The sequence below is a fragment of the Penicillium argentinense genome (assembly GCF_028826775.1).
Source record: "Penicillium argentinense strain IBT 30761 chromosome Unknown utg000004l_segment0_segment0, whole genome shotgun sequence".
In the NCBI taxonomy this organism is placed as follows: Eukaryota; Fungi; Ascomycota; class Eurotiomycetes; order Eurotiales; family Aspergillaceae; genus Penicillium; species Penicillium argentinense.
The window spans coordinates 3,633,760-3,659,945 of NW_026622663.1; the positions used below are offsets into that span (position 1 = coordinate 3,633,760).

Below are 26,186 nucleotides of genomic sequence, written 5' to 3' on the forward strand. Positions count from 1 at the left end.
TTTCAGATTTGACATTTCGGGTATTGATTAAATACACCGGCCTCCCGTCTGCATGTAACCACCTTAGACATTTTTCTATATCAAGCTTTCCTTTGCTTGCCTTTTGTCGCTTTATCTCGTCAGGTCAAAATACCATTTGTGAAGAACCAGCAAAACAGAATTCGAATTCTGATCAATAATACAGTGGACTACCAATTGTGATCGACAATGTACACAAGTTCTCCGGTCGTGCGAGGATGATATTGAGTAGAACTTTTACGAAGACAGCTTTGGTATAGCTCGTAGAATACCTGTGAGCTTTGATGATATTAACTTTTAGTATTAGTCCAATACATCCACGCTGATCTACGTCAAGCTGAAAGTAAGCAACCTAGAAAGCCAAACCTATCTTATGTATCCTGGGTATTTTGCCTAGAAGCAGACATATGTGAAAAAAGTCGGTTTATTTCAGTTCAATAAATCATCATCAAATCCTTTTAAGCCTTCTCCTCTTCTCCGCCCTTGCCCTCGGCCTTGTCTTTCCGTCGTTGCACGACATCCCAGTTATACACACGAGCCGTAGCAACCTCCAGAGTCTGGAAACCCATTAGTCAATTTATTTCAACGTACAAAAGGTAGTAAACATACCGTAATTTGCTCACGCAAGAACTCCAGGTCCTCCTCGCAATTCCGCAAGCTCGCCTCGGCAGCAGTCAACTTCTCATCCAGCATGGTCTCGGCCTCGTCCAGCGGGTACGCGAGCATGACATTCGCGCCGAGCCAGAGGTACACTTCTTCCATGTCTTTCGGAGAGATCAAGGCGCGAGAGTAGAGGGTATCATTGAGTTCGAAGTTGGTTTCGAGGTCGGCGTCGGGGTTGGCCTGGGAGGCAAAAAGTCAGAAATCGCCCTCATTTCTTTCATCAGTATGAATTCATTGAACGCACCTCCTTGCGCAGTTTCAAGAACCGCACCATCTCCAATGTCTTCTTAATATCGGGAATCTTCTCGCGCAGTCCCGTGCCGCGGCGCTGGGTGTTCACCTCCATGAACTGGTACTTGGAAATCATCTCCTGGAACGAGCGGAGGGTCGGCTCGACCTCATCGCGCGAGGAAACGTAGTCCGAGACATTGTCGATGAAGGGAGCCACGGGGATTCCGCGCGGGTTGGTCTGTGTTGTGAGCGGCCTGAAGATGGAGGGGTCAGTCGTTGCAGCAAAGCATGCGTTCGGCGGGCAATGCGCCGAACGAGGAAATTTGGCATCGGCAAATGGACCGATCGATCGGGAGCTGTCGACGGAGGAGAATTGTGTACTCACGCCTTCGATTTGGATTCCGCCATGGCTGGAGGTGGTGATTTTGTTCAGAGGTGAAGTGGGGAGAGCTGATTGTCGTTCGCGAGTTTCGGGCTTCCGCTCGTCTTCTCCGCCGACATTCCACTCCACCTCCTCCGCCTCCGCGCCGCCCTGCAAGTTGCAACCCGCGCCTTATGCGAAACTCGCTGGGATGGTCCTTCTCATTGCCACGAACCGCATCCTTACCGCCCTAGAGGCAGTCCCGGCCTCACGCCGAGAAGAGCTCGAGCTCCCTGCAACGCTGGAGCTACATGGGCCGATTGCACATGAGCAGCTCCTCCGTCTGTCAAAACACCTCAACCAGGACACGTATAAAGCGTTGAACGACGATAGCAATGCACAAATTCCAACAGTTCTCAGTGCTCTCCTCCGTGGCACGGCAGTCTACGTCCCACCCCCGCCTAAGAAACCAGAGCCTGTTCGTCCGAACCATCTCTCCAACTCCCAAAACAGCGTAGCTAACGCACCCCAGAGCCCCGAGTACCTTGCGTCAAAGGCGCGTCTTCTCGCCGCAGCTCAACAAGCCGAATACCAGCGCCTCTTGAACCCAACCTACATCCCCAATGCCGACCATGCCGACCCGCACTCCGCTGATAATGCCCCCGTCCTCTCAGAAGACCCTCTCACCCCATCTCTCGTCCTGAACATCTTCCTCTCTGTGATCATCACGGGCTTTAGCGTCTACTGGGCACTCACAAAATTTACGATGCCAGAGATCTTAGCTACAATATTCTCCCAGTGGACAGGGCCGGCTGTGGACGAAGAACGGAAGCCGGCTGGCGCGTCGGATGCCGTGCGGGTCCTTTTGTCACTTTTTGCGGCACTGGCAGTTGCTGTCGCGGAGTCGTTTTTGTACGTCTTCTATATTGGAAAGATTGAGAGGGCGAAGATCAAAGAAGGGAAGCTCAAGGAGCGGAAGGTTTTCGTCAAGGAGGTTTATGGTGCCTTACGCGGTGAGATTGACGAGGGACGAGCTATCAATGTTGATGAGAAGGCCGAAATCTGGGGCAAAGGCGTGAATGGTGGTGTCCGGCGAAGGATACGAGAGAAGTGGGAAAAGGAGAATGAGGCTCAGAGCGAGACCTAGGCTGACTTTCTATGTCACTGCATTTGCCTCTGTGCTAAAACATAGTAACCTCACAGTGCTAATGGTCTTTTTGTGTACTATAATTTCGTATATATCTCAACTTGAAGATGTTTTAATATGAAATCATATTAAAATTGCTTTTTGGTAGTCTATTGCTAAGCTACAACACGCTGGCATTACTCTAACGGGTATGAATGCTGTTTTGTCATTAGTGCTCGTCGCAGGGGTCACTGACTGTGAACGAGATGCGGAGATGTGGAAACAGGAGGCAAAGGTATAGCGGTGGCAACCTGCCAAAAGGTCAACTTGTCCCGGGGGCGGAGACAAAGGAGATGCGAAAGGGAAGAGAGCAAGGGAGATCAAACTCGTTTCTCGAGTAGGAGCTTGCCAGCCGGGCCCTTGTCGCCGAAGTTGTTCTCGCGGCTGAAGACCCGCTCACCACGCAGCCAGGTCTCGCGGACCATACCGCGCAGAGTACGGCCCTGGTAGGGCGAGCACTTGTTGCGGAAGAGCATGGTGCTGGGCTCGACGGTCCATTCGGCAGAGTCGTCGAAGACACAGATATCGGCGTCGAAGCCGACACGCAGGTCACCCTTGCGAGTCTCCAGGCCGACTTGGGCTGCGGTGTTGGCGCAGCAGAGGCGAACAACGTCCTGCAGGGCGTTCTTGGTGTTCTCGTCATCGGGGGAGGGGGTCAGGCCCTTGCGGCGGCTGAGCTCAGTCCAAAGGATGGGCAGGCCCAGGCCGACGGAGGAGATGCCGCCCCAGGCGGAGAAGAAGTCTCCCTTCTCCTCCTTGCCGGAGTCGAAGTGACCAGGGATGTGCGAGGGGAGTTGCTTCAAGTTGGGTGTGCAGGGGGAGTGGTCCGAGACGACGGTCTTGATGACGCCGTCACCAGTGTGCTTCTCCAGCTCCTCCCAGAGACCATCCTGGTTCAGCTGGGAGCGGATGGGCGGGCAGCACTTGTGGCGGGTATCACCATCACGGATTTCCTCAGAGGCTAGGGACAGGTAGTGGAAGCAGGTCTCAGCAGTGACCTTGACGCCGCGAGCACGGGCTTCGCGCAGGATGGGAATAGCCTCCATCGCAGACAGGTGGACAATGTGCAATTGAAGATTGGGAGCCAGGTGGGCCATGGACATGATGCGCTCAATAGCGCAAGTCTCAAACTCTGAGGGTCTCGAAGCCAAGAAGGTTGAGTAGGCCTCTAGAGGACCGGTTGGGGCAGCGGGGGGATCAGATGATTGGGCCTCGTCGCCAACGGACTTGGTGATAGGCGGCACCATCTCGGCATGGAACATTAGCGTAGTGGGCTCATCTGCAAGTTCAGCCATCGCCTTCTGGATATCCTCTTGGCTCACAGCGGGGAATTCATCCACCTGTTGGTAATCTAGTCAGTATGGTGACTGAAACGTTCGGCATGATGTGATCACTTACACCACTATCGATCAGGAAGCCCTTAAACCCGCGGACACCCTCTTTGACCAGCGCTTTAAGCTCATGGGCATTGCCGGGAATGATGCCACCGTAAAAACCAACATCAACCCAGCACTTGCCTGAGGCAGCGTCAAGCTTTTCCTTGAGGCCCGCCACGGTAGTGGTAGGGGGGATGGCATTCAGAGGCATATCAATCACGGTAGTGACACCACCAAAGGCGGCAGCCTGGGTACCGGTGTAGAAGCCTTCCCATTCTGTACGGCCAGGCTCGTTCAGGTGAACGTGAGCGTCGACCAACCCAGGCAGAAGAACGTTGGGCGAGTAGTCGGTATACGGTGTATCGGCGGGGAACTCCGATGCAGGGATCACGGAATCAAAGACGGCAGTGATCTTGCCGGTAGTGCGAGAGATAACAACGGTGGCGGAGGTCAAACGGCCAGAGATGACGGCACGCGAGGAGGCCACCACGGCAATCGAGGGGATGTTAGCTGTCGCCATGGTAGCTAGTTTGAGGGGCTTGCTCTTCTTTTAGTTGCAGGCCAGTAAAATATCCCAATGCGTGCGGGCAGTGGCGGTTGGGGAATCGACGACAAGTGGAGTCGGTAGGTTTAGATATATAAAGGAAGACGACCAACTGATAAGCCTTGAAGTAGGGTCAGACTGGATCTCACGAGATAACACGAGGGGCGAAAAAGAAACGCTTATCTAGGAGGGAGGAACAGACCATTGATAAGCAGGGTCTGGGGAGGGGGCAGGATATAAATAACAAGCACGGCCTCCACCGCGAGGGGGGTGTCCAGACTGAAAAAAATTGGGACGGGGAAGCGCGGCCCACCGACAGTCGAGTTCCACACGGTGGCCGAGTTGCGAGTTGCCATCGAGAGGTTGTTGCGATTACTCGATGATTGGCAAATTGGGTGGCTAAATGGTCGGGCCAGCCAGTCGGGCTGTGCAGAAATGCAGATGTAGCCACCTGATCAACCGAATACCTTCACCTTTGCCGGATCGGGAGGGAATCCGAGCGCACCAGCTCCTGCGTCTTCCTTGAGGGAAACCCGCGCAGATGGCAGACGAGCCTGCGCGAGGAACAGTGCCAGTGGTATGCCCGGGAGGTGCCCTGGTGTCGGTGGTGATCTCTTGGTGCTTGTGTTGCCTCCGTTGCGCATTGCGGACCCGACCCGTGGTTCCCGGCGATAAAACTCTTCGCTGGCCACGCTGGTTGGAGGAACCATGCCCAGCGCATCGGTTATCGCAAAGAAAGCGCCGGTGGACGACCGCCAGCGTAGGTGCATCGGGCACCTCCGACGGCGCACGGCGGGTTCTGCGACAGCGGAGTCCCTTTCCCGGCGGCCGCTCACTGGCTCGTGCCAGCGCTGTGAGTCTCGTTCAATCGTCTTACTCGATCAAAACTGCCCGCATTGCTCCGACTTTCTGTTCCTTTTACTCGATCGAAACCGCCCTGATAATGAAAAATTCTCTGCAATCTGGCCTGTGACCGACCCCTTGACCCCTCGTCCCGCGGAGCCTGGCCATCTCTCCTGCGGCGGCCTCCGCCTACATTGTGAGGGGAATGGGTTCTGATCGAGTAAAATTGCCCACATGCGGCGGTGTATGTCCATCTCTTCATGTGAAGAACCCTCTCGCGGCGGCGATATGCAGAACTCGAGATGTCGTGGAAGTGGTGAGGAGTGTGGAGGTCGAAGTTCCCCGGGATTGCTCCGTGACTTCGCAGAGCAGCTGACCTTGTTGAGTTGAAGCGCCGTGACTTGCACCGTCCTGATTGCGCCATCCCCCGCTAACCGTTGGCCGTGCTGAGTCGATCAGCATCCACTTGCAAGATGCTTAATGCGATGTGCAGGATATTGTCAGTATTGCATCAACCGGGTTGCGATTGCTGCGAGTATCATCGAAGGGCGTGTATCGGTTGTCAACTCAGCATTCCGCACTCACGTTCCTGGCAATGACAGCAAATTTGTCGCGCAGCAGCAATGCTGTAGTAAAGCTGAAATTGAACTAATCACACTAATCACACGAGGAATTGACCTGACCTGGCTAGATCGATCTTACATATAACCATGGATCTACATTCTGTATATCATAATGTTATGATGTTCAAACTGCCTGTTCAAATCCTATTGCCAGCTAATCACTGCTCGGCCTTAAACTCATGGGTTCTTGAGAAACTTAAAATCCAATTTTGTCCTCTTTGCCATAAAATATGTCATATCCGAGGCCATTCCGCGCATCCTGAAAGCACTTCACTATCACACTGCATCCCAACCTTGTCCCGCCAGTTGCTCAGTCTGGCAACGTCGTGCATTTAGGCAGTCTTTTCAGTCTCTGCTCCGTTAGTCTGGGCCTCGCCAGAGTTTCCCTCCTGCTGACCCATATCTATCGCATCCATCTCTGCCGCCTCTTTGGCATCTTTCTTCGCATCCTCCGAACCATCCGGACCCTTGGTATTCTGAACATCCTCTTGTGCCAGCTCCGGGAACACTTTGGCTTCCCCTTCCTCTTCATCGTTTGTCACTTTCAAATCCTGCATCGCCTCAAGGGTTTCCTTTTCCAGGTCGTCACCGATAATCACAACCTTCTCTGCGTAAGAAGGATCCTTGTAAAGCACATCCAGCCACTTGAGCATATCGCGCCACGCACTGGGCAGAATGCACTCAGTGTGGCAAGCCTCACCTGCAGAGTAGCAGTTGCAGCCATACTGGCGATAGCCCGAGTGACGGGTGCCCACTTTCTCATCGGACAAGACGTAGGCGCGGCAACGGGAGGACACAAAAGCTGGGAAAGAACTTGGATCGGTTACGGTGCTCATGTCGATATCAGCGTTCACTTCCTGGAGCGGGTTGCCCAAGCAGATGCCGGAAATAAAGGGACGCCAGACTTGCCCTGATCAGCCACAGTCAGTATAATAGTAAGCTTTTGAGCTGCCAATCCACACTTACAGTTGGTATCGAGGAACTGAATCGCACCCAAGCCACCTTCAGAGATGCCGATGATGTCAATACGGGTCTGCTTTCCACGCACGAGTGGCCACAGCAGATTGTTGAAGACATGCATGATATGCTCTCTCCAGTCCTTGTTGAACGGTATCTTGTTCCGCCAACTGGTCGCGGCCGCTCCCCAGTTCCCGGAAGGACGAGGGAGGGAATCCCAAGTGGCGGTTGTCACAGCACGAGAGGTGGCCCAATTCCAGAGTAACTGACCCGTGTTAGCAAGGACAAGAGCATTGCCCGTCTTGTTCTCTTCCCCAAGGACGCCATTGACGAACTCCACAGCGGATCCTTTGTTGATGGTGTCGTGGCCGATGACTCGGTATGCCCAGACCCCAAGATCCTGCATCGGCTCTCCAAATACGACAAAAATGCGGTCCGCCGTATTCAGGTTGGGAGATACCATGATGGGAACATGAGCTACGTTGTTCTCGCTCTCGATGATACGATCGTTGACCGTATGGAGTGGCAGACGCATGTATTCCAGGCCGGCATCTTGGAGTCGTTGACTGATGATTGCTCGAATACAGTCTATATCCATTCGAAAATTAGTAATTAGCCCATGTCACTTTACCTTTTCAGGTGTTTTGATTTTACCATTAGTTGCCTCGCGATTCTTGATATTGTATCGTTCATTCCGGTTGATTCGGTACATGAACTCTGCCGTGTGATCTTTGATGCTGCGGAGCTGGTCGTTCTCAGTGATGCAATACCTGGTCAATGAATTAGTCAAAAAATACACCATGAGCATGCCTCTCAGGTGGTTACCCCAGTTTTGCAAGATCTGCCGGGAAATAGGGATCCTCCGGAAGATCCTTGTTTCGGTAGACGAACATCGTGAGCAAAATTGGGGTCACGATATTTGAAGGGTTATGAAGGATTGGAGCCGGTGTCGCGAAAGGTGAGTATTGGAAGTGAGAAGGCTAGGGAGAAGGAGATTGAAAGAAGAAAGAGCAGGTAGTGAGAGTAGCAGTAGCAGCTCTTCTTTCTGATTGCCAGTGGCCCTAGAGATTGCCAGCGAACGGGAGCAAACTATCTTTTCCAGGTTGCTTTGATTCTGAGAGGAGGGCTGGAGCAACAAAGTGAACTAACTCATCGACTGATTTGGGGATCTAATATGAGGAAGCCAAGTTCACCAGGAATAAGTTACTGAGGATTATCGGCTCTAGATCGATCGAGAATTGATGTGAAGTCTTTGATGATATTGTATACTATACATGCTCCAAATGAAGCAAAGATGAAAACGCCGTGGTGCAGCCCCAAATAGTCGCCAAATACATCTCCATATTTACCAGCTTGCCTTCTTCACGCCCGGAAGCTCACCCGCAAGTGCCTGCATACGGAATTGGAACTGAGAAACCACCAGTCAATAAAACTTCATCAAATAGCAAGGGAGGCCACCCGCGATTCCACTCACTCGGTTGATCCTGAAATCCCGGAAAACAGCACGTGCAGTTCCTGAGGCCACGCAGCGGTTCTTAATCTGGGTCGGGCGGGTGTAGGCGTGCATCTGCGAGAGCTGAAGTTGAGCCTGGGCGCGGACTCGCTGGGGAAGGCTAGTGTTGCGGATCATGTAGCGAAGTGCTTGTCTATTAACGAGTGAGAGTCAGCGAGAATATCCATATTTGCTTGCGAGGGCGTCTTCTTAGGTTGGCTCCCTGTCGCGCAGAATGGCTTACCGTTCGGGCTCGGTCTGTTCGAAGGCGTTGCGCTTGTTGTGATCCCGGATCAAGCGGGTGTTGACAAAGCCGGAAAGGTCGAGCTTCTTAGGCCGGAACATTGACGCCATTTTCGACATGTTGGCGATGCTTTTCCCTGCGGAAGGTGGACGATCTGGAAGAAGTCGAGAGGTCGGTCCTTGTCGGCGGCGCGGGTGGAAAAGATATGATTACCTGTTTAGGCTTAGCGTAATATAAGTGCACCATCAAGATTTCCATGCGGCTTCCGGGCATCTCGAATCTTGAACTACAATTGAAAGGACACACGTGATTCCCCAGATTAACCATTCAGCTCTCTCTGGATCACTTCAATGGTTATAAAAATGGCAGTCCGAATTCATTCATGAACATAACACCCTTTCCTCAACGCTACCGATTGTTGAATTGTGGGTGCACCGAATACTGTGCGCAATGTTTGCAATTTACGAGATCCGAGACATCCGGGTTAGACTCCCCTCAATATTTAAAGGACATCGTACGGTTTCCGAAAGATATACAGAACACACGAGTGCCGACAAATCGCAGTCGATAGTGGTACAGCTTGTGAATTGATCCAAGTCACCCAACAGGGTATCTTCTATATGCTTGGATAGAGGGCAAACTGCCCAACAATGTAACAAACAACAATTGTGAGCCGCAATAGACACCCGGGGATATCCAGTCGTCATCTCGTCGCGCCGACTCGATCCGCTCTTGCCGATGCCTCACGCCACTCGGAGTGACATCTCACGGCGCTTCGTCAAAGGCCAAATTTAGTGACCACCAGACTTAGCGTTGGGGTTGCGGGGGTCGTTCTTGAACTCGGCGGCTATGTGAGAATGGGTGGTTAGTCGATGATTCTGATGCTAGGTCGCTGTCGGAGGATGTCGGGCTGGGCACTTTGCCATGCGCAAGTCGACCCAACGCCGAATAAATAGGTAGTCCATATATAAGGGATTCACTCACTGTTGGAAAGAGCGTTCTGCAGGGAGTTGACACCGTACAGGACGATGGCACCTGGAAAGGATAGTTGTCAGAATACGGGTTCCACCAGCGCTTATTCCAGTCGGGCGCAAAGGTCGATCATGGGCAAAGACCAATTCGGAAGTAGATCATGAGGGAAAGTGAAGCGAAGGATGGCTATGCGTACCGGCAGCAAAGAAGGGGGTCATGGGCTTGCCTGTGAGCCGATGCGTTAGTCTCGGGTTCTCTCCTTCTCATTCTCGATGTGCTGTTCAGCCGCATCACGCGGTAGGTCTGGAGATACTAACCCAGAAGGCCGGGGAACTTCTTTCCAAGGAGAGACATGTTGACAGGCGGTGCGAATGCGAGATGGATTCGGTGTTCGCGGGGGTAAGGTGGTGCAGGAGAGGAGGTTAGGAGGAGGTTTGCGGTGGAGTTTGGCCGGTCCGAGACACCATGCCGGTTTTGGTAGGATCCGTGGCCGCTTTACCGAACTGTTCCGATGCGCCGTAAACAACTGGGATGCGCATCACGGTCCAAAGTTCACCTGGTCAAGCCGTTTGAAACCTGAGCCACTCAATATCACCCACCATGGCTTCTTCACTGGCATCATCAGTGACCTCGCTCCAGTCCTCTCTTCAGCTTCTCGACAACTCGATCACCACTCTCGACTCGGGCGTCAATGACTTTCCCCGCTTGTGCAAAGTCCTTCAAACAACACGGGTAGGTGTGCAACGCAATGACTCCTTCTTGGAAGCAAGAATTGGGAACTAACTTTTTTAAAACAGCATTTCGAACTGCTCCCCGAACCCACTCTCCGCGAAGCCCAGCAATCTCTTTTAGACGAGATCACCCCCAGCATTGCCCACCTTCTCTCCCTAGCCTCAAACCACGTTGAGAGGCTTTTACGACGCGAAGAGGGGCTAAAAGCGAAATGCGATCTCCAGGAGGGCCGTCTTTCTTCGAAATCGGAAGGTAGAGCCTCGGCAAGTCGCGGCCAAAACAAGAGCAGCTCTGCCATGCGGGGTCAACTCGCGGGGCCAGGCGGTGCCTCCACAGCCAATGCAGCATCAAAGGCGGCAGAACTGCGAAGATTGGTGCAGAAGAAAGAACGTTTGAAATACGCCGTTGATCGATTGGAGTTGCAAAGTACCCAACGTGAGAGGCAACTGAGAAAGAGCATGGCTGCTCAATGAGAAATTTCAAGCATAGACAAACCGCAAAAGTCCACCCATATACACCGGTATGCAGACTCTTAGCCTTCTGGGTGTGATTTTTTTTAGTCCCAGTCGATCTGCTTCCGGTAGCCGGCCTGGAGGCTTCCTGCCCTGTGGAATACTTCTGGCCTCAACGTCTCATCACGCTGGCTTCAATCGACTGTTCATACCGAGGATAGCCCTGCGCGAACCTGCGCCTCCCATGACGAGATTTTCTCTTCCATAATTGAGCTGCAGTTCTTCATCTTTGATCAAAGGCTCGTTCTTACACATCAGATGACTGATGCTGAAAGTACCCCTGCATTGACACTGCACCGACTCGCCCTATCCTTCCATGGGTGAATTCGGTTCTGCCCCACGCATATAAACCTCTATCATGGAGACGGGGTAAATATCTGCAGAGCTGCACAATCTCTCTGCAACCAAAGATTAGTGGATGTACGGCTTGGGGAGGGGGTTTATAATACTGTCGTTTCATCGAGGGGGCAGACTGTCCAAAGCGCCCCCTGTATTTGTCAGGACCAATGTTATCAAAGTGTGACCAGTTTCTCTTTCTGACAAACAAATGATCTGTCTTGGGATAATGGATAAAAAAACAATGGTATTTATGACAAAGTACGAGGGCATGATCTGTATGGTATTTGTTTGTTTCAACAATGAAATCAATATCAAAGAAACCGAGGCCTTTCTGGGACGTCCATCTTCTCTCAAGTCCCTTGGGGCAGCTCATTCTCGGGCAATTTCAATAAATACCTTAAAGCAATCTCTATATCGCCTTTTCTTGTCGGGCATAGCTCACATCTACCACATTGTTATTGTGCGGTCGCCAAGATCCTGTTCGCATTTTCAGATACAGGACCGCAGATTGCTACAAGTGTTATTCTCTGAAATCAGGAAGCTGTCACAATGGAGCTCTACCCTAACCATGAGCTAATATATAGCTTTTGTAAGGGTATAGAAAGGCTTTTCACCCGTGAGGAACCTTGGACAATGGCAGCAGCTCACAACCTCCTAAACAGAATCCAGGCAGCTATCATGCGGTGGGAACAAGCGGTCCTAGAGAACTGCCGACAGCATCAAAAACTTATCTTGGAGCATATTGAGGCAGACGGAGATATAAGTCTCGAGTGCGATCCGATCATCCCGTATGAGATTTTCGATGATCCGGGACTACCCTGGAACTGGCCTGTTGGTGATCTTGTTCAAGAAGCTTCTTGTATAAACCAACGCCCCCCTCGTGCTTTTTCTTATATACTTTACATCTGCATTGACCGGTTCAATGCCTCAAGTGGGTTTGATACATTATTTGGGGAACACGCCTTTACTCTGACGAGAATGGAATTTTTCCATTTTCTGACGGAATTGCAGATCTCTATGTACGCATGGAAGCACGCAACCGAGGAGCAGAACGACGAGTGGCAGAAAAGAATTCTTACCAGGCTCAGCAATGGCGAGGAGATTGCTCAATATTCTGATCCCGAACTCTTGGATCCCGATTTCAATGACCCTTCCCTCCCTTGGAATAACTTAAATAGTCATTCTAGTATGGTCGACACGCCGCCTTTCCAAGAAGCCGAGGGACTTTCAGGCAATTTAACCCTCACCACGCCAGATTACGCGAGCGAAGTCACTGAAGGGCATTTGAATTCAGAGTTTGTGAGTCTTACGGGTGTGGAAATCGGAAATACGAACCTAGATGAGACAGAGTTACATACCCTGGCTATGGCAAGAATACTCCTAAGAGAGAGGATTAACAATTTGCTGGATGCCCTCGGTGCTATTGGAATCCAGTTCCTTCCCAGGAATCAACTGAGTTGATTGCACGTTTGCCGCGGATAATTGCGACTCAAGAAATGCTAACTGCCGAGCCAACATGTCCCATCTGTCAGGCCATGGTACCATCGGGAGATGAGGTAACGCAGCTACCTTGCAGGCATTGGTACCATATTGAATGCCTTGCTCCTTGGTTACAACTGCATAATAGTTGCCCGATGTGTCGCCGAATAGTTGATGTATAGCCAAACACTTGTGAATCATCCTGCTTACGATTTACCTGGATATACATAATGACTATACCGACCAGCATTGGTCAGTTGTACCGACCTTAAAGGGTCAATCCACATGTCATGGGAATGGCAGTGTGCTACAGATAAATATTAGACGTTGCTCAGACTAGATACCATTCAGAGTGAAGAAATTTTATTTACAGATATAGTGCGGTGCGAAGATTATTCTAGTGTACAGAATGCCCTAATCCCATATCCAATGACCCATGATGTTTTGCCAATGATAGTACAAGGTGACCCAATACAATGATCTCACCTGGTCAGGCCAGGCATAAACGCCAATCAGTAAATGCTGAATTCAGATGCTAGATCCAAGCGAACAGTGAATAGGTTATTCTGCATCTTCTGCAACAGCACGGCGCTTGTAAGCCTGCCGAAGCTTCTTTTTGTCGTTATGCTTCTTCCAACTGGGAATGTTTTGTCCCTTCTTCCGCTTGGGGATATCGGGAATATCCGAAAGACCGTCGGCTTCGTCATCGTGCTCTAGATCTCCTTCCTCGTCTACCTCGCGGGAGGCGGCCTTGTCCGCAGCCCGCCGAGCAAGACGTTCTTTTTTGCCTTCTCCATGTTTCTCGCCCAAGTTCAGCTTGCGAGGGATACGGGTTTTAGCACCTAAAGCCCATAGATCACCCCAGTTGGACTTGCGCGCATCCCGATACGCTTGGCGGCTGTAAGAGCGGGGGACCGTCCAGCGCTCGATCTTCCCAGCCGGTGTACACAGGTCGAAAATGACATGACCCCGACGCTTGAGAGGCGGGTAGACTGCACGTGGGAGAGATAGCGGATGGAAATCCCCTGTAGGTTCTTCGAGATGCTCGAATCCCTCGAAAGCAGCATCCGTCGCCTCAGAATTCTGCTGGATACCTTGCTCTTGGCGAAGGTCCTTGCCCCGCTGCACGGCGAGGTAGCTGAATTTGATATCTTCGTGATTGCGATCTTTGGCCCCCATGATCCGCTGCAGGAATGGAGGCCGAATATATCGCTGCTCGAAGTGACAGTAGTCTTTTCGGCCCTTTGTGGGTCCTGCAGAGTTGTGCATGGGACATGTCGAGTGATTGGTGCAGGGCGCTATAATCATACCAGCCTCCTTCTCCACGGTTTGGCTGTTCTCGGGAGATTCGAGGAAATTCTCATATTCTATCGAGTCGGGGCTCGCGATGTGGCGCTTCAGTAGCATCTCACGAGCACCGGCTATACATTCAAAACCCCTCTGGCGGCCCTTCTCAAGCAGAATGAGGACACCTCCGTCAGGATTAAGAAGCTGCCATAGGTTCTCCACGTACTCCTTGCGCTGGTAATCCTCATCAAACCCAAGAAGAGAATGCGGTGCAATAACGACATCATACTGCTTTCGTTTGGGTGCTGAACGCGAATCTTCTAGCGTAGGCTTCTCGCGCACATGAACATAGTCTGGAAGGCGAGGAAGAAAGCTAGTATTGTCGAGCATTGCGCTGGCACGCAGGCGGAGTGCTTCGGAGCCAGTTAACACAGTCGATCGACCGTAGGGAATCGGTGCGCCTTCAGGGTGGTCGGGGACCATCACCTCCCATTCCGCACGTATGATGTCTCTCCAGGCCAAGATGCTGGCACCGCCACCACTAGCATCGAGGACATTCGGACCATTTTCTTGGGAGATCAGTCCACGGATCCAATCGGTTCCCATTCGTTTCCGTACCTCAACAAGGACACTAAGAACAGATGCGTAGATGCCGGGGTAAAGAGCTGCAACATAAGCATTGGCTTCCATCTCTCCCATGTGATGCTGGGATGCACTGAGTGGGATGGGAAGTTGTGGTAATTGTGCTCGAGCAGGAGGAGTCGTAGTCGAATGAGGTAAACCCAGTCCACCAAATAGGCGATGAGCAGCGTCGGCAATATGCTTGTTGGAGAACTCGGAGAGAATGATGGAGATAGGGCCCGTGACGGTCCTCTTTGGCAGATTGATAGTGCCAGGTTCTGTTTCAAATTTACCCATCCGGGTCAGCGGATGAGAACGAGGTGCGGATTCTGGGACAGCTTCGTTCACAAACTGTTCCATCAGGATCTCCCCGCCCAGTTGCTCAGCAACTTCTCGAGTGCGCTGCATGGCGATGGTTTCCTCCACTGCCGGGTCAGCCTCCATATCGTACACAATGGGAGCATCATCGTGAGATTCCTCATTTTGCTCAAACTCGATCTCCTCCCAGCCGCCCTGCCCATCCTCACGGAACAAACGATCGGGGTCTCTCTCGTCTTCCCCCGCGACCATTTCATCCGGTATTTCCTGGATCGTGGGCTCTCCATATAATGATGTATACAACTGTAGCTCCTCCTCATTCAGTGCGCCATCTGGAATTGTCTCCCCAAATTGCTGACGAACCATTTCGACCCAGGCCTCGAGGGTGTATGAACTTCCTTCGTTGGAGAGATCTTCCAGTTCGTCGATGCTATCGGGGTCTTGCATCAAATCCAATTCGTCCATAAGTTGCACCATGGCGTCTTCGTTTTCTTTAATGCGCTCGATTAAGGTATTGACGGTGTCGAGCGCGCTGGGCTCGGGCGATTGGGGATTGGGTGCTGCTGCAGAGGACGATAACCTGTGTCTTGTCGTCCATCTCGACAGGGAATTGTGGGTACAGCTTTTGCTGGTCGCAAGGGGTGTGGATGTAGCCAAGAGGTATGGTTGTTGAGACAAACTTCGTTTTTGCTTTGGCGCGATCCAGCCTGCAGCTCCGCGAGACGGTCGCGATGCACCTGGGCCAGGAATCAACGGGCGCAGGAGGTGCCGAGCATGCGAGTGATTCGCTCTGGAAGCTGAAGAGCTGGACAGCATGTTACCGGTCCAGACCTGGCTTCAAGGGTGAACTGAAGAGCAAAGAAGTATCCAGAGCCGGGCGGAGCTCCAGAAAATTGAAGCCAAGCCGCCCGTCCGCCATCACAAATTTCCGTCCGATGATTGGCTGGGCCAACGTGCCAGGTTCATTACATAAATGGGGCAATCGACTCCACTTGTGCTGCCATCAAAGTGGGCAGATGGAGCTATACCAGACGAGATAACAGGATGCGTGCTCGCGAGTAAGATGATTGACCTCATTTGAACATTTTACACGCGCACAATGTAAGCGCACAATGTAAGCGCACAATGTAGTAAGTTCCAACATGCCGGTACCGGTGCCTTCACAAGTGTTAGCATCATTGTATTCAAGTTATATGATTCTCTCGCATCCGCAGAACGGATCTCGAGTCTTCAACATAGAAGGTAATGATTGATAGATAATGATATTGCTCTCGCTGATACCTAACCCCAAACATTAATATTGACTGGTCGGTTCTACATGAGAAGACACATCAAATGCCATGATATGCGCGTTGTATAGAAAGCTATTACTAGTATTCTGGGTATTCATATTAAAACTCATGATATCACCTTTCAAACTTCACTTTCCATGTCGTCGTTGCCCATAAGCACTCGCAACGCGCCAATCCAGCGCATCACCTCGTGCTCCAGAGCTGTCAATTTTGCCATGGCTGACATGAGACTAGGGTCCTGACTTTCAACTCTGACCTTCTCTCGCACGTGAACCTCTTCTCCCTTCCACATAAAGACATCGCCTGCTTCATCATGTGCCTTTTGTCGACTGCCGAACAACCGATCTCGTAAGGAAAATCCGGTTAATGAAATATCTGTCGCAAAGGCCGTGGGAGCTTGCGTCGTGTTATTGCTCTCAAGAGTGCGAACGAGTAGAACCAGGGCGGAATCCGCAATGGATAGATGAAAGGAGAGGTAAGGGGGAGGAGGCGGGTCAAACATCTGTCGTCACAAAGGAAGTGTCAGCAGGAGTGTACTTAGACCACGCATCTGGAAATGCAGGATGGAAAGAGAGACAAGCTTACATTGTCAGACACGCTAGTCTCCCACCAGCTTCCTCGGACGTCTCCATCGCCTTTCAACATCTGCCGTGCTTCGGTAATAGTCTCATGCAAGAGATGCAGCTGGCTAAAGATAAATCTTGGATCATGGGGATTTCCCGTGTACGTGCTCACGTCCACAATATCCAAGCTCTGATTCACTAGGTTTCGGACCGATACGAGCTGCTGCAGTACCAGAGCGGGTGCATCGGGACTTTGGGAGAGGATCAGTCTGGTACTTGGGGAGCCCCGGGGAGGCGGGAGTGATTGAAGTCGGAGCTGAACATCCTAGTAGATCAAAAGCCGATTGGTATAAGGACAGATTGCCTGGTGGGGAGACCTACATACTCCTTTGACCAGCTTTGTCCCAACACGAGTCACGAAGCCCTTGACATTTTCTGATCGTATCGAAGAGAGGACCAGGGTGGACCCTGGTTCCTGGGGTGCAAGAAGCGCAGCACACTCTTGAAGACCTTCCTTCAAAGAAACAAGCGATTCCTGCAGCGATTGTAGTAACCACTGAAGCTCCCGAGCCTAAAAAAGAGTACAAATGTTGGCCAATAGCTCCACCCGGAAGGTGTGATCCCTGAGGCGATCCTTTTTGGGGATCAATACTGCTGGAGCCAACCATGACCGAAGGTCGCAGATCGCAGATCGCAGCAGGCTTAATGAGAACAAGTTTTCAACGTACCAATGCGGAATCCGCCTCCCGGTTCAGCTGGTCAGGCGGCAGTGGGGGGTATGCCCAAGTCGCCATGGTGCCGGGGTGGCCGACTTCCAGCAGGGCGAAGGAAAGAGCGCAACGTCAAGGGAGAGGACCAAAGTTTTCGGCAAGGGCAAGGCAGAAGAGTTTTGATCCACGTCACTGATGGGGCTTGCAGCTGCGCGGTTGAAAGGAGCTGCAACGTCGGTGGCCTGCGGTCGCGCGCCAATGTTCGTCATGGACGGAGGCCCGCTAAGCCTGTGTGGGACTAGCGTCGGCTTAGAGTGCGTGCTAGCCAATAACAGCTAGCCGATCAGGTGCAAGCATGACGTTATGATCCTCACGATCTATGAGCATGATGCTCTTATATCAGGAGAGGGGCAGCGGGCCCGGATACGCCGGCTGTCGGACCTTAGTTGCACTCGTGCTTCTTTTTGACTTGAGAGCTCTCGATCTTCCCTCGACCTTCTCTCGATCCTAACACCCCTCGACACCGCATCCCAATCCATTGGCGTTTCGGGCAGCAAGTACCTCCAGGCACCGACCTTACGGCTCTAGCTTTTTTCTTCCTTCCCCAAACTTCTACTCAGCCCGGCTCAGGGACCGACCACAATGGGCCTCAGCAGTAAGTGCGACCAGCTGCGCAATCATGCATCGTACGCCGCTTCCAAGTCAAGCTACCTCGCAAACTAACTTTGGATTCCGTACAGGAGCGTCATTGGGCTTCCTCGGCCTATTTTTTATGGCCGGCTCAATTCTACTCATCTTCCTCACATTGCTGGGGGGTGCGCGCAACACTAATCCGCTGAATCAGGTGTACTTCCTCCAGGCCGACACGGGCAATATTCCAGGTGCTCCGGCAACCTCACGCTGGACATTCTGGAATCTGTGTGGGGTGACAGATGATGGAAAGAACGACTGCGGAAGCTCTCACCCGGACTTCCCCTTGGATCCCCCAAGTCATCGCAACTTCGACACGACCGATAATGTACCGCAGCAGTTCATCGGGTAGGTTTTGGGCAAACAGAAACATGACAAAGATCACATACTGACCGTGGTCTACCAATATAGGACAAGTCACTACTTCCTGATGACCCGTTTTATGTTCCCCTTCATCATCATCGGTCTGTTCTTTGCGGTGGTCTCGCTCTTCACTGGCCTGCTAGCCATGTGCACTCGTATCGGCAGCTATATCTCTGGCTTTGTGGCCTGGCTGGCATTGACCTTCCAGGTTATCACTACTTGTCTCATGACGTATGTTCTTTTTTTTTATTTCGTTTATCAACCGCTTCTATGACTAACATCGTCTCCAGTGCTGCCTATGTCCAGGGCCGCGATGCCTTCAACAGCAACGGTCAGACCTCTAAGCTCGGCGTCAAGGCTTTCGCTTTTATGTGGACTGCAAGTGCTTGTCTGTTCCTTTCTTGCCTGATGTACTGTCTCGGTGGTGCTGTCGGTCGTAAAGATGATGGCTACAGCGGACGCAAGGAGCGTCGCCGCGGATTCTTCAATTCAGCTCGCTCAAACAGTGTGCGAAGCCAGAAGAAGGAATCCTACGCTTAGACGGATGTACGCTTGTCGAAGCGAATTTTCGAATCCTTCTGTGCCCATGGAAGGGGAAAAAAAGGAAAACCTCGACCGCCAAGCTCACGTTGATATTCCGGGTGTACTCAGCGTCCCTGCTTTTCCGCCTTCACCCTATACGATTGACTCCTGCGCTGATATCCCGTCGAGAGCACCCGCTTTCCCGGTGATCTCCCTCGCCTTTGTCCTAAATCTGCTCATCTGTGCTCCGGTCATTCTGGATTCTTTGGTTTCTCACCGTCACGCTCCTTCATGCTGTTACGAAACATTCACGATCGTTACTTAATACCTATTGATGCCCCCGAGCTAATGCGCATGCCTAATTGGTATCGACGCCAGCGGCCCGGAGACTGTTTTTGGTCAATTGAAATGTTGACGAGTTCATGTTGCAACGGGTTTCCGACCTTTGAATCTTTCCAGTGCTCGTGTTATCTGCCATATCTACCTAATTGAAGTTGTAATGTAATATCTGTTTTATCTCCATCGACGATGCATCGGTTGTTGGTAGAGCTTGAAAACGGCAAGGCGAACTGCGAATGGCCATTCCGCTATAGCCATAGAAATCAAGCCGAAAGTTTGGAGAAAATCTAGGAACCCGAGGCTGTTCGTCATCCGTCCTTGGGATAACAAAGGCTGGAAAATAGGAGCCACCGACCATGGATCGGTCACTGGAAATTCTGGAATAAATCCTTATTGGTCACTTCCAATTGTGAGTCTATTTGAACTTGCACATAACACGAAAAAATCCTATAGCAGACTCCAAAATAGATAATGACTTTGGAACACAAAAGAGAAACAAGGGAAATCAAAGCACAGCCTCTATCAGTCATGCATGCGTCATCACACCATAAGGGGGATCGGTTTTTTTTTAAATGAAATCAAAGGGCCCTCTTTACGCGGAGCCGTTGATAGCACCACGCACAGCAGTGGAGCCTCCAACCTCGCGGACGGCGATCTGCAGACCCAGGTCGGGGTTGACGTGGACCATGACCTCGACCTTGCCGCCGGCCTTAACGCCCTTGACGGCGAGCTCGGCAACGGGCTTTTCCGTCTTCCAAACGATCTCGCGAATCTCCTCCTCCTCGTCATCCTCATCGGAGAATTCCGAGTCCTCGTCATCAGCAGGCTTTTCCTCCTTGGGCTTAGGCTCGGGCTTGGTGACCTTGATATCACGGGCACCCTCACACACACGGACCAGGACGTCACCGCCCTCTTTAGGGGCAGTGTACTGAGCAATGCGGCGAGCAGGCAGGGCAGTCTCGGTGTTGAGGAGAGGCTGGAAAGTGGTGTCGGTGCTAGAAGTGAACTCGATACCGATGGCCTTGCTGAGGTGAGGGGTCACAGTGACCATGGGGTGGATGGACTGCTCAATGTCCTCGTGCTCGAACTCCTGAACCAGGGAGGCCTGGAAAGCGGCACCACGAGCGGACAGCTCAGAGGGGTTGATGGCCGAGGTGAGGGTCGAGGGGGCCAGAATTGCAGTCTTCTCGGGGAAGATGTTGCGGGCCAGCTGGGCAATCTTGGGAGTGTGAGAGGTACCACCGGAGAAGATGACCTCGTCAATGTCAAGAACATCGAGGCCGGCCTTCTTAACGACCTGCTCGATTAGACCAGTGAACTGGGAAAAGACCTTCCCGGAGAGCAGTTCAAAACGGGTACGGTTGACGGTAGAGCCGAAATCAATACCGTTGGCAAGGGATTCAATGCTGAGCTGAGCGTTGGTGCTCAGGCTGAGGGCCTTGCGAGTAGCCTCACCCTCTAGCTTCAGCTTGGCCAGACCACGCTTATCCTCGCGGGGATCGACCTGGTGCTTCTTCATGAACTCCTTGGCGAAGTGATCAATGATGATCTGGTCCAGGGAGGCACCACCAAGCTCATAGTCGTGGGCAGTAGCCAGGATGGTGTACATACCACCACGGCAGGCAATGACAGCCACGTCGGAGCGAGTGCCCCCCAGATCGGCCACCACAGTCAGCTTGTCTGTGGCAGTAGCCTCAGGACGAGCGTCGTAGGCCATGACGGCGGCAACAGGCTCAGCGATAAGCTGGAGAACGTCAAGACCCGCGGCCTTGGCGGAGGCGACAAGAGCCTCGCGCTGGGCATCGGAGAAGTTGGTGGGAACAGTGATGACGGCGGCGTTGACATCCTTTCCAAGGAAGTCGGTAGCAGACTGCTTCAGGCGGCGCAGGTGGCGGGTGGTGATCTCAGAAACGCTGACAGAGTTGGGTGTTTCGCTGGGGCTATCGCGAATGGAAAATGCAACAGTCGAGTCACTTTGCTGGGGGTGTGCGGAAGCGTGGCAGGGAGTTGGGTCGATCGACTTGAAGTCCTTGCCCAGGTAGTCCCGGAAGTATGCGACGGTATTACCGGAGTTGCGGATGAGCTGAGCCTTGGCCTGGGTACCATGGTACTCCTCGCCCTCGATGTACGAAAGAACGGTAGGGATTTGACGGTCTAGCAGGGTATCGTCAGTCTGAGTTGGTTTGGCGGGATAAATTGGAAGAAAAAGAGAAACGTACCACCCTCCTCGTTGGCAATCACCTCAGCTTTGCCATCCTGGGCCTCTAGTATTAGCCATTAAAGTCAAAATTTCTATAGAGGGAGTCGTCTCACCGGCGAGATACGGGCAATTGAACTACAGGAGTTGCCAAAGGAGATACCAATGGCAAAGCGCTCCGCCTCGGCGGCGACACCATTAGCCGCGTCACCCATTTTGAATGTGAAAGGAGAAATCCGATATCAAAAATGAAGGAAAGTCTTCCACGACACAATGCGTGAAGGGGAGAGTTGAGTGGGGGGCGTTGAAGAAAGATTGCCTTGATAGCGGGGGAAACCAATTTTTTTTGGATGTGAAGCCAAGGAGATTTTTGGCGGAACCAGCCCAGCGTGTGGCTGGTGCTTATCGATACCACTGCGGCGGTACAAATTTTTCAGGCGTGGCTACCCCAAGGTACATTCTCTTATTATCGTACCTTGGAGTAATTGATAAATGTATCAATTATCTATTCTGAGAGAAATCAATTAATTGTCCATCCTTAATTCCAAGCTATTCCATATCGGATACGATCATTCTTAGAGCCATTCATTGACACAAGAGACCTTAGCATGTACCTGCAGTGGAGCCAGAGCATCCTCACCGCCTTGAGGCTAGTGGGGACAACCCGGCAAAATAAGTTGGATGAGCAACGTTTTCTTCGCGCCACATGATCGTTGCCAATTATTTAATCGTTCACTCGATACCCTATACGCAATTGGCAGTCACGCGGGCTCGACTACAATATATCCCAAGTGCTTTTCATAGGCACACCAGATCGCACAATGTCCACTCCACTTATCTTACTGCCTGGCGACGAGGTGCCCAGCAACCACCTGCCGTCCACAAAATCGAACCCTTTAAAGCTCGGTTCGGGTGTTCGTCTTCTGTCACAACCCTCCACCAATTCTGCGGCCTCGAGTCACGTCCTCACAGCATCACAAGCCGGCATTCTGACGACAGATGCCAAGCGAAACACCGTCTCTCTCCAATCTTTCTCGAATCGCCGATATATTCCCACAACAAACGATCTTATCATCGCGCAGATCCATCACTCCAGCATTGATTACTTCCATTGTATTGTGACACCACACACGGCACAAGCTTTGTTGGGTCAACTATCATTCGAGGGTGCTACAAAGAAGACCAGGCCAATGTTGAACCGCGGTGACCTGGTGTACGCAAGAGTCTCCTCTGTGGGTCTGGGTGCAGGTGCTGAGGTTGAGATCACTTGCGTCAATCCTGCTACTGGTAAAGCCGAACCGGGTGGACTTGGGCCGCTTACGGGCGGGATGGTCTTCGATATCTCCACTGGCTTTGCTGCTCGCTTAATCCGGGCGAGCTCCTCCTCAGCTGACCACGGAGATGCTATCGACGGGCTCGTGGTCCTTTCTGAGCTTGGCAAGAAACTGGAGAGCTCGGGTGGCTTTGAGATTGCTGTCGGTCGCAACGGGAAAGTCTGGGTCGATTGCTCCGCTGCAGGGGACACCGCGATCAAATCCACGATTGCAATCGGTCGGTGTCTCCAGAGCACTGACGATAACAATCTAAACACGACGGACCAGAAGAAATTGGTTACCAAAGTTCTTCGCGAGATGAAACTCAGCTCGTGATATTCTTGAACCGGTAACCGTTTCAAATGCGAGACAATGGCTGAAGTTTTATCATCCTGATGGATCGGGCCCCTGAGTCGTTGCATACAACCATCGATTCTGCAAGCCAAGAGCGCATCCACTCGCCTTCCCCTAGTTTTTTCATGACTAGCTTTTTTCACGAGAAAAGACAACGGCCAATATTGGGCCGGCCCCCGATGTTCAGTCACTGTACAGATTCGTTCGACTCTCAACAGGTCCGTCATTACCGGTTACTCGGACTCTACTATGTGCTTGCAACCACTATTTAACGTCGAATTCTTCTCGCAATGCAGTGGCAGGCAGGAAGTGACACCATATATTGCAAGGTCTAGTGAAAAGGACTATGGTTGCAACAAGCTTGATGGCGGAACAGCATTGAGGTTGATTGAATGGATGAGCGAACATAATTCCTACGTTGATGGGCTCACGGTTACGTTTCAACGGCTTATTTTTTGCCTGTAGTCGTAAGTATCTCATCAAACTTGAACTACAGCATCCAACCCTTTTCCGAATTTCCTGGAAACAAGGATATAGCTTATGGAGCTCGAGTTATATACGAATATTACCTAGTGGTTGAAATTGATAGCCCTGAACCCACGAAGGTCTTGGTAGGACTTACCATAGTAGTGGTTGTACCTGATAAAGACCTGGGTAAAAAAAGTTTATGCTCCATGCAGAAAAATACCGTATGCAGGATATCCTCGCCATTTTTGTTTACAAGTATTGGTACATTTGGACTTATGTTCCAACACGGGCTCTGCCTAATCTTCGATTGGAATTCCCCCTCTCTCCCTTTTGGTCAAGTCTATTTGCGGCATGCGGGTTGAGTTTGGAGAGGCGGTCTTTTAGGCGGTGAGTGGTTTTGCCGTGCCGCCTCGGCGTCACCCAAATTTTTGGACGCTGCATGAGCAACAATAGATGGTGACTGCCTCGCGCTTCTTGCGCCACGACACGTTCCTTGCGCCGTCGCAATGGCCAAACCAAGCTCAGTCAATGTCGAGAACGGCAATCACGATATCTACGGCAAGTGGGCCATTCTTATCTCCTACCCTACAGTAGCAACTCTATTGCGGATCATCGCTGACTTGATAACTGACTGTTCCAGACCCCAAATTGCCAGCCCCGCAAGACAATATGGACAGCACGAAATCAAAGAAACGGAAGTCTGAAAAAGGCATGCGTAAAAACAAACGCGCCTCAGATAGCAATATCGCAAACGATTCCGAACCCTCTTCGAAGCGGAAGCGCGAGTCTGAATCGAGTCACAAGAACAAGAAGAGCAAGCAGCAGGGCGAAGAGGCTGTGCTGAATAGCACTTCTGTCGATATACCCATCAAGCAAGAGCCAGCCTCTTCCTGGATGGCAGTAAACAACCCCTCTCGGATGGCTCAGATCGAACCCGAACTCTCTGCTACTCCGCTGCCTCATGAAGCGACACCGGGTCCCGAGCTGAGCAGCACTCCAGCCGGCACTCAGCTACCGTACCGAGTTGGGCGAGCTGGACAGGATAAGGGGAAAAGAATCGGTCCATTCCAGGCTGAGGAAACCAAAAAGCTAGAGGATTACAAGGTCAATTACTGCAATTCGCATGGCATTGACGCGGGAACATTCGACATGCTGGTGCAGCATTCCGAACGCGAATACTTCGACCTTCCTTGGCCCACACATATCTGCGGCACCAAAGTCGAATTCTGGGCAGAACTCCAAAAAGTCCTGCCTGAGCGAGGCACCCGGTCCGTTTATCGATTTGCGCGGAGGCATTTCCGGGACAAGGAGCAGAAACCACACGACTGGACGGAGGAACAAGACGACGAGTTGATCAGGCTGTTCCTCGCTCATGGTCCGAAGTATGCGTACGTTGCCAAACTGCTTGGTCGCAGTGATGATGATGTGACGCAACGATGGAAAAATAAACTTGAATACCGCGCATATTTCAGAGGTGGGCCATGGACCGTGGAGGAAACGCGCAGATTGCTGGAGGCCCTTGAGCAGGTTCGCCAATCTGCGCCAGAACTCATGGCGTTCAAGGACGTGTATGAAATGGATGTTAGGCTCATTCCGTGGGGCATGGTCAGCGATCTAATGAACCATATGCGATCTCGCAAGCAGTGTTCGGATAGATGGCGCAAACTCCAAAGACACGTTTTTAGACTCCGGATTGAAGACCCAAACGCTGTTCTGCATCCTGAGTATGCTCCTGGAGTCTCAAGAGTCAAAGCCCCTTATTACGCTTACAAGCCCTTCAAAAGTGATGATAGAATCCGCGATGATTCTAGCGATGACAACCAAGAGAAGGAGGCAATCAATGCTTCAGAATACCCGACAGTCTCGGCTGAGGTACCAACCAATGTAAGAGCAATTTGGGACTCAGTCCAACTTGCTTCTGAGACAAATTCAGTGAGTGAGAACGGAGAAGATGGCGGGGCTATTTCGACTGGCTTGGAAGACAGAAATTCCACGGAGGCTGCGTCAGAAGAGGCGCCTCAGAATCTCGAGGAATCTGTCAAGCGCCAACGGGTCGAGGACAAAAAATTTGCTGAGGCTGAGCAGCATTCTTCCTTGGTCGCTCAGGATTCGGAAATTGCAGACTTGACCAAGAAGAAGAAAAAGAACAAGGACAAGAAAGCGAGAAAGGAAAAGAAGAAGCACAGGAAGTCCCAGATGGCGACAGAGAATGCCGGTGACGATGCTGCGGATGTCACTTCGCCCACGAAGAATCGTAAACACCATCGCAAATCTGAATCAAGGCTGGATAGCACCGTATCAGGAGATCATGATAGCGCTGGGCTTTCCAAAAAGGAAAAGAAGAGGGCAAAGAGGCGATCAGAGGCCCAGCAAGAGCGGAATGATGACAACGATAATTAAGTCGAACACAAACAGACATCTCTAATCCAGCTTCCCGTTCATTCTGGCAACGGTAACTCGGAGGGCTTCGAACGCCATTAGATCGAGCAGCCGGAACCGGAGTATTGATTTTCGGGAACTGTCGGGAGATTTTGCCTCTTTTGTATGAAAAGCGAAGCGACTGTCGACTCTTTTGGG

General features: G+C 51.7%; 14 protein-coding genes across 14 annotated transcripts; 6 read left to right on the top strand and 8 right to left on the bottom strand.

Annotated features, from left to right (window-relative positions):
- Positions 1-476: 476 nt before the first annotated feature.
- N7532_004278 (tubulin-binding prefolding complex subunit PAC10) lies at positions 477-1,320 on the bottom strand (the record flags this gene model as incomplete). The annotated part of the gene is made up of 4 exons (XM_056616772.1): positions 477-575; positions 628-861; positions 926-1,166; positions 1,298-1,320. 4 exons carry the CDS (start codon positions 1,318-1,320, stop codon positions 477-479), a joined length of 597 nt encoding a protein of 198 aa, XP_056477129.1.
- Positions 1,321-1,484: 164 nt separating this feature from the next.
- On the top strand, positions 1,485-2,420 carry N7532_004279 (TMEM199/VMA12 family protein; the record flags this gene model as incomplete). The annotated part of the gene is made up of 1 exon (XM_056616773.1): positions 1,485-2,420. The coding sequence occupies one exon, from the start codon at positions 1,485-1,487 to the stop codon at positions 2,418-2,420; it is 936 nt and encodes a 311-aa protein (XP_056477130.1).
- A 359-nt stretch (positions 2,421-2,779) lies between these two features.
- On the bottom strand, positions 2,780-4,355 carry N7532_004280 (allantoinase alX; the record flags this gene model as incomplete). Its single annotated transcript, XM_056616774.1, has 2 exons — positions 2,780-3,799; positions 3,858-4,355. The coding sequence occupies 2 exons, from the start codon at positions 4,353-4,355 to the stop codon at positions 2,780-2,782; spliced, it is 1,518 nt and encodes a 505-aa protein (XP_056477131.1).
- A 479-nt stretch (positions 4,356-4,834) lies between these two features.
- Positions 4,835-5,149, bottom strand: N7532_004281 (uncharacterized protein; the record flags this gene model as incomplete). The annotated part of the gene is made up of 1 exon (XM_056616775.1): positions 4,835-5,149. One exon carries the CDS (start codon positions 5,147-5,149, stop codon positions 4,835-4,837), a length of 315 nt encoding a protein of 104 aa, XP_056477132.1.
- Positions 5,150-6,177: 1,028 nt separating this feature from the next.
- N7532_004282 (uncharacterized protein) lies at positions 6,178-7,695 on the bottom strand (the record flags this gene model as incomplete). The annotated part of the gene is made up of 4 exons (XM_056616776.1): positions 6,178-6,755; positions 6,812-7,390; positions 7,457-7,572; positions 7,628-7,695. 4 exons carry the CDS (start codon positions 7,693-7,695, stop codon positions 6,178-6,180), a joined length of 1,341 nt encoding a protein of 446 aa, XP_056477133.1.
- Positions 7,696-8,147: 452 nt separating this feature from the next.
- N7532_004283 (mitochondrial 37S ribosomal protein uS14m) lies at positions 8,148-8,657 on the bottom strand (the record flags this gene model as incomplete). Its single annotated transcript, XM_056616777.1, has 3 exons — positions 8,148-8,210; positions 8,277-8,448; positions 8,539-8,657. 3 exons carry the CDS (start codon positions 8,655-8,657, stop codon positions 8,148-8,150), a joined length of 354 nt encoding a protein of 117 aa, XP_056477134.1.
- Positions 8,658-10,110: 1,453 nt separating this feature from the next.
- Positions 10,111-10,715, top strand: N7532_004284 (DASH complex subunit SPC19; the record flags this gene model as incomplete). Its single annotated transcript, XM_056616778.1, has 2 exons — positions 10,111-10,242; positions 10,308-10,715. The coding sequence occupies 2 exons, from the start codon at positions 10,111-10,113 to the stop codon at positions 10,713-10,715; spliced, it is 540 nt and encodes a 179-aa protein (XP_056477135.1).
- A 927-nt stretch (positions 10,716-11,642) lies between these two features.
- N7532_004285 (uncharacterized protein) lies at positions 11,643-12,554 on the top strand (the record flags this gene model as incomplete). The annotated part of the gene is made up of 1 exon (XM_056616779.1): positions 11,643-12,554. The coding sequence occupies one exon, from the start codon at positions 11,643-11,645 to the stop codon at positions 12,552-12,554; it is 912 nt and encodes a 303-aa protein (XP_056477136.1).
- A 579-nt stretch (positions 12,555-13,133) lies between these two features.
- Positions 13,134-15,614, bottom strand: N7532_004286 (tRNA methyltransferase RSM22; the record flags this gene model as incomplete). Its single annotated transcript, XM_056616780.1, has 1 exon — positions 13,134-15,614. One exon carries the CDS (start codon positions 15,612-15,614, stop codon positions 13,134-13,136), a length of 2,481 nt encoding a protein of 826 aa, XP_056477137.1.
- A 597-nt stretch (positions 15,615-16,211) lies between these two features.
- Positions 16,212-17,447, bottom strand: N7532_004287 (uncharacterized protein; the record flags this gene model as incomplete). The annotated part of the gene is made up of 4 exons (XM_056616781.1): positions 16,212-16,592; positions 16,676-16,978; positions 17,039-17,224; positions 17,382-17,447. 4 exons carry the CDS (start codon positions 17,445-17,447, stop codon positions 16,212-16,214), a joined length of 936 nt encoding a protein of 311 aa, XP_056477138.1.
- A 558-nt stretch (positions 17,448-18,005) lies between these two features.
- Positions 18,006-18,956, top strand: N7532_004288 (SUR7/PalI family protein; the record flags this gene model as incomplete). The annotated part of the gene is made up of 4 exons (XM_056616782.1): positions 18,006-18,018; positions 18,104-18,401; positions 18,465-18,647; positions 18,707-18,956. The coding sequence occupies 4 exons, from the start codon at positions 18,006-18,008 to the stop codon at positions 18,954-18,956; spliced, it is 744 nt and encodes a 247-aa protein (XP_056477139.1).
- A 913-nt stretch (positions 18,957-19,869) lies between these two features.
- Positions 19,870-21,689, bottom strand: N7532_004289 (ribosome-associated complex protein SSZ1; the record flags this gene model as incomplete). The annotated part of the gene is made up of 3 exons (XM_056616783.1): positions 19,870-21,431; positions 21,497-21,533; positions 21,591-21,689. 3 exons carry the CDS (start codon positions 21,687-21,689, stop codon positions 19,870-19,872), a joined length of 1,698 nt encoding a protein of 565 aa, XP_056477140.1.
- A 606-nt stretch (positions 21,690-22,295) lies between these two features.
- Positions 22,296-23,123, top strand: N7532_004290 (exosome non-catalytic core subunit RRP40; the record flags this gene model as incomplete). The annotated part of the gene is made up of 1 exon (XM_056616784.1): positions 22,296-23,123. One exon carries the CDS (start codon positions 22,296-22,298, stop codon positions 23,121-23,123), a length of 828 nt encoding a protein of 275 aa, XP_056477141.1.
- A 1,155-nt stretch (positions 23,124-24,278) lies between these two features.
- Positions 24,279-26,009, top strand: N7532_004291 (MYB DNA-binding domain protein; the record flags this gene model as incomplete). Its single annotated transcript, XM_056616785.1, has 1 exon — positions 24,279-26,009. The coding sequence occupies one exon, from the start codon at positions 24,279-24,281 to the stop codon at positions 26,007-26,009; it is 1,731 nt and encodes a 576-aa protein (XP_056477142.1).
- Positions 26,010-26,186: the final 177 nt, after the last annotated feature.